Here is a 13,290-nt window from a genome sequence, read left to right on the forward strand (position 1 = left end):
CTGTAGCCACACCTGTCTCTGTGTGCCCACCCAGCTTCTTCCTGCTACAGGGCAGCTCCGGGCCTTCCTGCTGCCTGAGCCAATGTTGCCACCCCTTTCGCCTAGTTATCTGCGCAGTTTTCAGTTCAGTTGTCATTCCCTTGAAGAAACCTTCTGTGACCTTCAGATCACAATTCTCTATTATGTACTTTTACAGCACCTTGCAACTCTCCTTCATAGCACTTAATACAGCTGTGACTCTATTTTGTCTACATGATTAAAATTTTCCTTTCCTATTAATATATTAATATGTAAATTCCAGGAGAAAAGGGACCATATCTACTTTTGATACCAGTTAGCCCCAGCCAAAACACAGGGTCTATGATCTAGAATTACTCAATAATACACCTTTTCAAAGTGTATTTTTTTTTTAAATAAACCTTTTCAAAAAAAGGTTTCATTATATCTCACTACCAATTTTACACACACACACACACACACACACACACACATTGAGCATCCCCACCCTCCTTGCCCTCAGGGGCAGATTTCTGAAGCACTTTTCCCCCTTTTATTCTTAAGCCCAGAGTTTGAAGCCCAGAGAGGGATCAGCCTTCCCCCAAGCTCACACAGCGAGGGAGGGAGATGGATAGAGGAAGGGGACCTAGATGGGCAGGCAGCCCTGCACTGTCTCCTTGGAATCCTAGGGAGTCTGGGCCCCGGTTGCGGTTGTGGGGGAGAACTGCTCCTCACTTCTGGGCCAGTAGATGCCTTCCACCTGGTGCTTCTCCCGCAGTTCCCGCACCTGCAGCAGCAGCCCCACGGCCAGAAGCAGGGCAGCCAAGGGGGAGAAGACCACAGTGACAACAGCGGTGGCCTCCCTATAGAATGAATTATGCATAAACAACATCAGGTAAATTTTCCACATTACTTCATTACTTTCAGCGAAGACACTATACCGTTTTTTACTTTAAAAAAAAAATAAAAAAACAGCCGTAGCAGGCAGTCTGTTATACGAAATGCCCAGTTTGGCCTGTGGATATAAATATGAAAATGCTTAACTCAACTAAATCGAAGAAAAGACACGGGGTTTTGCAAAAAGTGAGTTTCAAATGCTGTTTACCTTTAGTTTTAAAGAGTTCAGTTTTTCCTCCCTGAGGTGTTCTCTTAACATCTCCCGGTGGATCCGCTCCTGCTCCCGGGCGAATTCGCCCAGCGTGTACTGGCGCACGCTGTTGTGGCGGCTGGACATGCCCAGCGTGCTGCCCCCCTGGCTGGGCACGCTGGTGAAGCCCTGCCTCCTGGTGAAGTAGTAAACGGTGACGCAGCTGAAATGCACATTCTTCGTCCGCAAACGCTTCTCCCTTTTGAGGATGGAGGACGCTGAAAGAGAAAAGAGCGAGACAGTGAACACTCGGGGCAGCAGTTTTAGGTGAGGCCAAGGATTAGAAGCTGTCACCTGAATCTTTTGGTCAATCTTTTTTGGCGGGGAGACACAAAAAAAGGTCATATCTCAGGATTAGCGCCCATTTCTATGTCCTTTCTTTAATCTTTCTCTAGCTGTGGTGGAGTAGACTTTTAAGTTCCATAAATAGCAGTAGTCTAAACAAAACTTTAGGAAAGTTGCCAATAGTCTGTGAATCTGTAGCAGAATTTAATTTTTCACTTCCCCAAACCTCTGAAGTTTCTGTTTTATGGTTTTCACATGAGTTGCATCAAACTTTAATCAGAAAAGACATACTACAAACCTTCACACTTTGGGTCTCATTTTGATATAGAGGGCATTTCTGCTGTTCTAAGTCCCTTGGCATAAAAATATGTCTACTTAAAAATTTCAGAAAATTCTAAAAAGCAATAAAAATCCACAAAAAAGGCTCACTGGCAATATTTAGGTATTTTTATAAGAAAAATTTAACAAAGCTTTTATTTGATATGACTCTCACTAAATAGCATCACAGACAGGGGGATTTTAATCTAAGTGTATGCTGAGACCATTGAAAATGCCATGAGACGTTTTATTATTAGTTACTAGAGGTCCAGTGCACGAAATTTGTGCATTTTGGGGGTGGAAGGGGGAGGGAGGGTGAGGTCCCTCAGCCAGGTCTGTGACCTCTCATAGTCCAGGAGCCCTTGGGGGATGTCCCTCAGTAGGACAAACAGTGCTGCAGTGGAGGTGGGAGAGGCTCCTGCCACCGCTGCTGCACTCACCAGCTGTGAGCCCGGCTTCTGACTGAGTGGTGCCCCCCCGTGGGAGCACACTGACCACCAGGGGGCAGCTCCTGCATTGAGCATCTGCCCCCTGGTGGTCAGTGTGCATCATAGCGACCCGTCATTCCACAGTTCAGTTGATTTGCATATTAGCCTTTTATTATATAGGATAGGGACTCAAGATGCACAGAGCATCATGGAGGGTTGAGACACATACTGTAGTCGACAGAAAGAAAGTCACATTCTAATCAGGACCTTTTAGAGTTGAAAGACATGCTAGACATCATCTAGCCCATTCTTTTTATTTTATAGTGAAGTGACTCAGGCTTGCAGAATTTGAGTGGCTTCTTTAAGTGTAGACAGTTAGTCGCAAAACTAATCTTAAACCCCAAAGCACCGGGTCTGTTGCTATATTATATGACACTTCTCCATTGGGTAAGGAAAGGTACAATGAATTGAAGAGACAGATATAGAATAATGCTGCTATGGATTAAACTGTGCCTCCTCACGCCCAAAATATATTGAAGTTCTCTCTCTCAATACCCTGGATGTAACCTTATCAAGGAAAAGTGATCACGTTACGGTAAGGTCTTTAGGGCGGGTCTTAATCCAATATGACTGTGTCCACATAAAAAAGGGAACAATTGGGCACAGACATGCACAGAGGGGTGATGTACAGACACAGGGAGAAGCCCACGTGAAGATGGAGAAAGATGGGGATTTTGCTGCCAAAGCCAAGGAATGCTTGGTGCCACCAGAAACCAGAAAAGGCCAAGAAAGGCCGTTCCCCTGCAGCTGTCAGAGGAGCATGGCCCTGCCAGCACCTTGAGTCTCCAGAACTGTGAGACAGGAACTTCTGTTCTAAGCCACTGAGTTGGTGGCATTTTTGTTTTTTACAGCAGCTTTAGGAAACTAAACACACATGCCGAAGTAGAACGACAGACAGGAAGAAACAATGTACTGAGAATAAATCCTTGAATAGCAAAAATTAATAAAAACTAACATTTGCGAAGTGCTTCCTAAGTTCTGTATTATGCAAAGAACTTTACATGAATTATTTTATCTTCACAACTCCTTGGATTGATATTGCCCTTGTCTCCATCTCCATTTTGAGGAAAGCAAGTCATCAAAAGTTACATAACATGGCCAAGGTCATACAACCAGTGGCGAAGCTGGGATTCATTATTCCTGAGCCCAGGGTTTTAAGCATCATGTCACAGCCAGAGCTGAAGTCACCCAGGAAGTTGCACAAGGCTGAGAGATGTCAACTGCTACTGTCCTCCAAGATGATTTTAATTTGGAAGGCTGCATAAGCAATGTAAAAGAAAGACTACAGAATCACTTTGGATTTATATAGAATCTTCTTCCATGTGGGTTCAAGTTTTTTTGTGTGTGTCTCATTCCCCACCTCACTCAATAACATATTAAGAGGCCAAATATAAAGAGGCTGCTATGATTAATCTCATTTCATAGATTTATGTATTCAATAGTATTAACCAAGGACCTAGTATGTACGAGGAAACGCTCTAGATGATTGGATACATTGGTGAATAAACCAGATGGTGATCCCTGACCGTGAAGCTTTCATTTTCAGTGATGAGCTCAGACAGAATGAACAGATTCAGAAGAATATAGAGTATGAGAAATAGGACATGTGGGCAAGAATTTAGCTTCCCCAACCTCCCCTCTTCCCTACTGTTATACTTCTCCAAGATTGCCAGAAAGCAAATGCTTTCAAACGCGTACATAATTTCCCCATTTATTTATGTGTATGTTCACTGCAACATATACTCCTGGCTGCAGAGACAATTTTCAGCTTTGATTTAAAAGCTCTGATCTGCTTCATAACTGTATGTTTAAATCACCTCAAAAAAGAGAAGCATTTGTAAAAATGTAAAAGATCACCATAGAAAGCAAAATTCAACAATCTGCCTGGTGATCTGACAACCTCATCTGTCACCCCTTACAGCAGGCTAGAGCTTCTGATTTTGGGGTGATAATCTTCAACCTTTTTCACCCTTGATATCATAAAAATGATGCCCTTAAATCATTATCATTTAAGGTCATACATTTATAGGTAAGAAAAAATATTAATGTAGTAATTTAAGATAATTATTATAAGCACCTCTGACAACTTTATTACTTGTTTCTTCTTAGACAATTCTGGTACTCTAGACCAATTTCCTTCTTAAAAATTTATTTAGATCGTAAATCTGTATTTTTAGATTATAAGAAGGACTCTTCAATCTTCTGCATGAATATATTGTACCACCATTTCCTAAAAAAACAGATAATCCTTTCCAGAAAGACAGTCCAGAAAGGACTTTCTAACAGAGAGCAGGGTCCCTTCACCTGGGCTCTTGGCATCCCTAGCATTGTCAGATTGTGCTAGGATTCGCGATGCTTCTGTCCCACAAGCCTTCACAAGTCGAACCTGTGCATATGGTTGTTTTAGCATTTGCATATTATAAAAAGCACTGAGAAAAGAATGATTGGAACGCCTACAAAGTATATTTAAAGGAAGGCTTTGAAATACTATAAGATCAGCTGTATGAGGGATGTTTTAAGTGTGGGTTTCCTGAACTTAGGAGCCACCCGCGTCTCTTCTGATTGCATCGGAGCACTAGCATGGGCGTTTATGGGCTATCTCCTGCCTCCAGGCCCCAGTTTGACTAACATCACAAAATGAAGTCATAAAAAAAGAGTCTGTTTTTCAAGCCTGGGAAAAAACAGACAAATTCACTCAACACATCTGCCTTAGGGAATCTAAAACCTCCCTGATATACCTACCTGGTAATCTGTGCCCTTTGCAGAATGCCCGAACTCAGCTTTGTGTCACTACAGAGTTTCGTGTTCAGTTTACTATTGTGAGGTCAAGAGCAAGAAAAAGGCAGGAAAAGCTGTCTTTCATTACTGTTTTAAAAAGAATTAGTCTGTTTTCATGCACAATTCTAATTTTTTGGTGTCTTTCAGCTCCTTTTCTTTTATCCCATTTACAATTAACTCCCGCCCAATCCCCTTTACCCCCACCTCCCAAAGCAGAAGTGTCTGAATGCAACAATACTGCACATGCTGCCTAGGACACAGCTCTTGGGAACACCACTATGGTAACCACATCATAATGTGCATATTGGTGTTACTATAAAATGATCACATATTATGGAGATAATGTTGATTTCTATAAATTAAAGAAATAAACAGCTCAGGGAGAATGATATTAGCTATCAGCAGGTTATTCTTCCTAAAAAATGCTTTAGAAATGAATGGTAAATAAAAACGAGAAAGTCACTCATTCACAATGCCAGGGTAAGAATTTAATTAGATAAAGTAAAATAAACTGTATCACAAAATATATAATTAGTTCATGGGCAGAGTGGATTAAAAATGGAAGTCAAAACTACATTTGGGGAAGTGTGTTTCCAGGGTGAGGCAGTATTCCGATAAGACCAATATTCTGGATATTCTGATCCCACAGAGGAGTTGAATATATCAGGTTTCAGAGTTGAATCACATCAATCTCTAAGAAAATTCAACTGGCTTTGCTTAATTTCCACACTCATAAACCAACCTGTTCATATAAATTTGGATACACCTTCAAGACTAATGAGTTGACACATCAATTTTGTTTCTTACTGCAAATGACTTGTTTCAAATTTATACTTTAGCCATTAGTGAATGTGATTAGCGCATACCACGCCATCTGAAATTGCCTTCTCCGCACGCACAGAGACCATCATACGGAGACAGAGGGAAGCTGGATAGACAGGGATAGGAACCATGATGGGGGGTGGGAAATAGAACCGGGAAACCCAGCTGGGCAGGGAAGGAAGGGCACACACAGCAGACAAACTTTAAAATGTATGGATGTTGCTAAGACAGGCAGCTTGCAAATAACCAATCACAAGGCAGCGAGGTGTATAAACCAACCCCAAGGATGTGGCCAAGGCAGAATTCTTTGACAGGACCAATCAGAAACTAGCAAGATATGCATCTGCCCCTAGATTAAAAAGCACACATGCTTCCTCTCTCCTCTCTGCTCTCCCTGCTGTGCTAGATTCTTGGGTTGATGGCAGGGTTGATGGCTCCCCTGCACCCATGTGGTTTATGGCCATGTGGGACTCTACACATGGACTAATGAGACTTTAACATCTGACTGTAACATGGGAAGAAAGCTCTGAACACACTGGCCTGCTCCTAGCACTCCTACACCTTTTCCGGGACTGGCTTCTCTCAATAAACTTTGCTTCTGCTGACCGTTTTGGTCCATGACTTCATGCTTCAATTTCACGAGAGAATGAACTGACTCAAACACCCCGCATTTGGGTTTCAATCATGGATCTGGGCCTGCAAAGCGGAAGACAAGATTCCGGACCATGGACACCACCATAGTGCTGCCATCCTGGAGCTCATGCTGGCACAGCAGGCCGGTCACCCTCTCAATGCAGGCTTGTTCCTTGTGCCAGCAACTACCAGCAAAGCCTGGGCATAGCTGGAAAGGCAGGAAGCAGTAAACAGAGCTAAGTATTTTGCCACTAAATCTGGCACATGCAAGTTGAAAGTTCATGGCCCAGTGTGATGTTAAACAAGGGGTAAACCCTGGAAAATATTAGTTCTGCTGTTTGGGTCTGAAGTCATTAGCTCACTTCTCTCTCCTGTGCACTATGCTCAGAAGGAAAACATCAGGTGATTTGAAAGTCTATACTTTGGGTTTATTTTTCATTTATCTGGGGGAAATTTAGTAGAAGCAAAGTGAAATTGCTGAAGTTAACTTGTTTATTTTGGTAAATCTTGGGCAATTAAAGGCAAGTTTTTAAAGCATACAGACCAAATGAATCGGGGGCTCTGAAAGTGTGCATGTTGCTTTGTAACTTTTGAAAAACAAATTAAGATCAAATCAGACTTAGGAAGTTAGGAAGCCTAGCTTACAAACCCCAAATCTTGTTTCATCAGGAAATACTTTATGTAGAAATTAGCCTAATAGCTTGGATATTAAATCAATTTTCAATGGTTAAAGTGATTAAGATTTTTTAATAAGTCCTAATCTTTACAAGTGACTTCTGCAAATTTCCTGTGATCATATTCTCACATTTTTATCCATCTTGACATGACTATCAAGGTTGGTTCCTCTTCATGAGAGTGTTGCCCACATGTTCTTAAATCTTAACCATAAGTAAGGAGCAAAAATCAATCGAGCAACCAAGAAATATAGGAATAGTTTCTTTGAAAATAAAGTGTAGTCTGCTATAGAAAGCAATTCATACTTATTTTAATTGTCCTCCTTTATTCCTTTAAGTTACGTTCTCAAGTTTTCTGAATATAGTTGCTCTAGTTTTGTCTTTTGTTATTTTGCTCAAATAAGGCTTTTAGGGCAGTTGTAAATCATTCAAGTGGGAGAAACTCCAAAAAATTGATATTCTTGGGTCCCTGGGTGAATGAGAGGAAAAATGAAAGTAAAGATTAATTGGGAATATTTTCTTTCCAACCACGCACAAAATACAAATTACCTAAAGTGAGTAATGTAAAGTGATCTATGGCAAATATTACATTATTTTACACTCAGTTATGAAGAGCATAAAACATACACAATCACAAACAAAGGAGACGCTCCCAAATGCTGTACATATTACAAGCAATATTTTGTATATCCAATATTTTGGAATTAAAGTGCTTTGCATTTCCAAAAAGGTACTGAGACAGAGTCAGCAAATGTGAGAAAATGTCAGAATCCAGATAATAGGAAACTAATCAGGAACCATTTTTTTCTTCTCTTACTGCCCCTATTACTATGAAAGTAGCATTGAAAAACAAAAGACCAAAGAAAAACAGGTCCCACCCATAGTGCTACTCGAGATGCCTTGTCCACATTTGTATTTGGTTCCCTATAGTGAGAATGATAGCTCTAAATGCTTTTAAAATTGCAGCACATCTCTCTCCTCAGTCCCTAAATGGCACTCTTCTCCATCTCAAACCAACCAGCCAACTTATGTACTAGTTAGCAAAGCAGAAGTAAACAGAACCATATAAAATACGATAAACAGACATAAGAACCAGTCATCATTCTGATTTCAGTCCTTCTGTAGAGGAGGAATAGTTTTATAATTCCTAGACAAAATTAGGTAGTTTAACCATTTAGCTGCATTTTCCATTCCAATATTAAGTTAGAAATATTCACAGTGAATTGCCCCCAAGGCTAATAATATATTTCGTGCATCGCAGCTTCTGAGTGAAATAATTTAAGATGAGACGCTTTGAAGTCATTAGTGTATCAAATCAAAACCAAAAATAAGACCTTCTCATATAAGACTATGTAAAATAATAAGTATCCTATCAAGAGGTGTACAAGTACCGCATCATGCATTTAAACAAAAAATATTAGCGAGACTAGAAATAACATGAAAAGATGACCCTTGAGGCTGGATGACTAAAGCTTTGTTTTGTATCATAAACATGCAAGTCACGTCGTCATCCATTCAGTCTGTCGGCTACATCCACACAAGGGAGAGATCTGCATGGAGGAAACCAGCTTTCTCGCCAGTCTCTCCACACAGCTACACCCCGGCTGCCCAGCACACTGCTAGCTGCATTTGACATTACAGGGGTCGTTTAATAGCATAATCGTCGATTTGCAATTCTCAGCTTGGAAAAATGTAAGGTTGACCACCCAGGGTTTTGATGTACATTCGGAAACCTGCCTATAAAAATAAGTGTAAACTCTGACCTTCCAGCTTTGATGTCATAGATAATTAAAATGATTAAATATCAAAGAGTAATCATCTTTCAGAACTAGCTATTTTTCATCCACACATTCTCCTGATTAAAGATGCTCCCTGCACTTTCTAATGCTTGTGAGTAATCTTTAAAAAAGGGGGGGGGGCGGGAGTGAAGGGGGTTGTTTTATTCTCATACTTGTAAGATACAAGGAATAAATGTTACATTTTAATGTGATAAAGTTGAAACAGCAAAAGTTAAAAGAAAACACGTTCTCTTTTATATATAATCTTAACATATAATTGACTTAGCACTGATCCTTGTCCCTCTTACATTAAATTGACGTTCCCTTGAAAATGTGATATGACTGCAGAATGTCCTAGCCACCAACACAAAATGCCATTGACTTGGGGGATGGTGACTTGTTAAACTAAAACAAATTTAGATGAAACTATAGATTAAAATAGTACCAGTAGCTGAGCAATCTACTGATTGTCATTCTAATTTTCCTTTTGCATCAATTTAGCCATCAAATTTATAGTATTTAGGCATCATGAATTTTGGTGTTCCAATTCTATGTTTTGAACAGTCTTCCTTCTGGCTCAATTTTGTCTTTGCATGACACACCACTTAAAGTCTATACATTAAGATCCTTGAGCAAAATTATTTGAAACACAATGTGACATTAAAATATTTTGCTAAATTTAGGCCCTGCATTCTGATCAGTTCTGCCCAAAGGAGATTGGATGTTGGAATTTTTTTTTTTCCTGTTCCATACAGTCAGCTAACCATTCTAAATTATTATTGGTAAAATCATTTTATAGAATTTTGATCAATGTTACCAGCTCTTTTCTCTTTTCACACAATGTACATTCCTTTAGGAAACATTAAACTTTTCCAAGGAATCTTTGAGGTTTCTACAGTTAATTGTTATAGTCATATGGAACATACATAATTATTGAGGTACCTAAATATCTTTTCACTTTTTAAAAAATAAAATGTTTCTTTATTGGAAGCATATCCTGGTATTAATAATGAATTAGAGAAAATATTGTTCTGTCCTGAGAAAATGATAAATCGTGAAATAATAAAATCAATAAAAAATCTGAATTCTAATACTTACTAAAATCCATTATACAGATTATATTAATGAGCAGCTGCATTCCTCAGTTCCTGCACTAATATTTTCAGAATTATGTTTATCTACCTCATAGTTATGTTATCAAAAATAATTACCTTTGTGAAATGCCTTAAGAATCACATATGGAAAGCATTACATATGCAGAGTACTATCTTGGTGACACTGTTAAACCAAATAAAAATCATGAGAAAATAAGTACCACCTACTTCCCAGCTTGTTTCCTTAATCTCTCATATGTGCAATTAAACCCTAAAACTTCATGCTAAAGAACCATGTCTCACTGCTACTAAAGTAACAGCTATTTCCAAAATATATAAACCTATACTCTCATTTTATGAAAATCTCAATATGGATATCATTTTAAGACCATACCGCTTCTTATTGGGGAAAAAGGTAGTCGTTACTAAACATAAATAGTTGCAGTCCTGGCTGCAGTCCAAGGTGTAAGCACTTCCCTCTGCTGTCTCAGCAATTCTCCTGATGTCAAAGACACATTAAAATAAATGGGAACCATATGGCTTCTCAGCAGAGCACCCGCGCTCTTACAACCGAGAGGGCAATGCAATTCATTACCACCATCGGAGAAATATTGGAGGGACATGGAATATCTCAATGCAAAATAAAGCTGCATGAGGCAGGCCATTTGATTAAAAGGCTCACACAATGACAGAAGGAGACATTTGCTATTCTTCAGCTCTCCCAACCTGTTTTGCTGCTTTTGACATTTTCTCAATACCACCAGGAGCCTTTCCTGTTAGAAGAATTACACAGCACTTTCCACCTGCTCAGTGACTTTGCCAAACATTATTTCATCTGGGGCCACAACATAGCCCCATTAAGCCTAACACATCATAATAACCCAGGTCAGAACATCACTGAACAGCAGCAACAAAACAAAATCCTCAACAATAAGAGCAACACAACTCTCCTAAGATCAAGTCATCCTGGAGAGCAACAGCAGGCCAAAGATTATACACTTGAATTTTGAACTTTGCCCGGAAGGATGAAATCTGGATGCTTGATTTCTGTTTTTGTCCTTAAGCTTGAAACACCTTTACTATACTTATCCCAAATAAAAATACAAATCATTGAACAAATACGGAAGGAAGAAATTAATCAATGTTGGCTCCGTATGTCAGAAATTCTACATTTTAAAAAAGGATCCAGGGCTTCAGAGTTGGGATTAAAGCAGAGGCTGGGAAGGCTGGTGGGTGAGGGGCAGCTAGATTACTCAGGTGCTTTCTTTTTTTTGGCTGCCAATGAATAATTGAATGAATATTCATTGAATATTCAATGAATAGTCAAAACCCAAAAGACGCACTTTTAGCTATGATTTTTCTATAAACACACCCATTTTTTGGTTGACCTTATGTGCAGTTTTCATAATATTTGTTTGTTTTTAATCCTTTTTAAAATGATGAATAAAAAAGTTATTTATACACAATGTCTAGTATGGAATTGTTACCCAATATCTACTAGAAAAATAAAATTGTCACTCAGCTCAAGTGTCAACTCCAGAAAGCCTTTCATAGAACTCTTAGGATAAGGTGAGAGCTCGGTCTGCACATTTCCAGAGCATCCTTGCCTTGATATTGATCACATTAGTGTGTGTCTCTCCTCTACTAGTGTTCAATCAAGACCTAGGGTGGAGGACCGAATTTTACTCCCTGGAGAACCCTCAGCAAATGGCATACTGCTGGGCATCTAGAACTCACTGGATAGGAGTTGAACTAAGTTCCGTGAATGAGTATATGAAGTATGGGGTAAATCAATAAACATTTGCTAAATATATTTTTCTTAATTTTAAGTGATAAAATGACATATGACAGCTTTTCCCTGAAGCCTCATGGTCAACATAGCTTCCTTCCTCACTAATTTCTAGACACTTTATTTTCCTGGGGTGCTTTTCGATGGAAAAAAAATGTATTGAAAAGAGGACATATCACCCTCATGGCTAGTGGGCACACATGACTTTTGTATTAGAAACCATTTGAAAAATGCTATAATTTACATGCCAGAAGATCTCACACAACCAACCAACCATGGCATCATAATAAACCACAGTCCGTCAACAATGAGCCTGTAAATCCATCTCTAAAAATCAAGTAGCGGTTGGGGGGAACAGTTACCTGAATATTATAAAATGATTTTGAAAGAGAAATCCTGCCTATAAAATATCACTAATTGGTTTTGACTGACAGCAAAAACATGACTGAAATGCTTGCCTGTAGCAATTCATTGGTGATGGATCTACAAAATGATTCTGTCTCTTAGTATTTAAATTGTCATCTTTGCCTTAGAGCAGTGACTGTCCCGTAAAAATAAAATCATACTGCTGAAGAATTAATTTCCGATGAAATATAACATACAGGCATGCTCTACGACAGACGACTTTCTCCTTTTGGTGATGAGACATAAGAACAAGGCCCAGTTGATGAGACCCTGAGACAAGGTACAGGAATAAGCAAAGGGGATTTTACATTTCTACTGAAATATGAAAATAGGACAGAACTGAAACAATGTGGGCTGGAATGAAAATTGAATGAGGGCAGAGATTTGTCATGTCTGGGACTGAATTTACCCTAAAGCTAAAAAGTTGTCCTGTTCATGTTTCATGAATGAGGGCAAAGACAGGAGACTCCTGGGTCAGAACAAACTGCTTTATTATTCCCAGCATATCAAGTGTCATGAACATCATGTGTCCGTTGATATTTCTTGTCCCCCAAGTTTTACAGGGGCGATGTGTGTGTGTGTGTGTATGTGTGTGTGCAAACAGATATTACACACACAGTAGGTTTGCATTGGATCCAAGGCATAATGAGTATAGGAAACCACAGTTTTCAGTGAGCAAGTAAGTAAGCCTGTTTTGTTTTGTTTTTGTCCCAGAAGGAGACATTACCTCATCCATCAAGGTTGCTTGCTACAAACACAACCCTGAGAACTGGCTCAGGTAGAGAGGGCCAACGTCAGTGCATTCTTGGCACCCTCAGAAAAACAGCTAGGAGGATGAAAAGCCATGCAGGAGTGTCTCCCAATGGAATTTTTATTTTATTTTGTACTATCATATACCCCAGGAATCTGAAATAGAATGTTGTGTAATATTCAATTCATAGTTTAATAAGTGAGTGATTTATTGATATGTTTCTACTCTTATTAAACACTGCAATTCTTATAAAATTCTAATTTTACAAGCACATATGCATAACTATTATTTAGTATGTGAAAGCAATATTCAAAAAACGCATAAAGAAATA

At 39.2% G+C, this 13,290-nt stretch overlaps 1 protein-coding gene across 1 annotated transcript in view; it reads right to left on the reverse strand.

Moving 5' to 3' along the window:
• CSRNP3 (cysteine and serine rich nuclear protein 3) overlaps positions 1–13,290 on the reverse strand; it is an 80,230-nt gene that overhangs the window by 10,896 nt on the left and 56,044 nt on the right. Inside the window, exon 3 of the mRNA XM_081096282.1 lies at positions 1,103–1,362. Coding sequence (XP_080952408.1) covers positions 1,103–1,362 — 260 coding nt within the window. The remainder of the gene's footprint in view (positions 1–1,102; positions 1,363–13,290) is intronic.

Source organism: Myotis nattereri (genome assembly GCF_964212035.1).
Source record: "Myotis nattereri genome assembly, chromosome: 7".
In the NCBI taxonomy this organism is placed as follows: domain Eukaryota; kingdom Metazoa; phylum Chordata; class Mammalia; order Chiroptera; family Vespertilionidae; genus Myotis; species Myotis nattereri.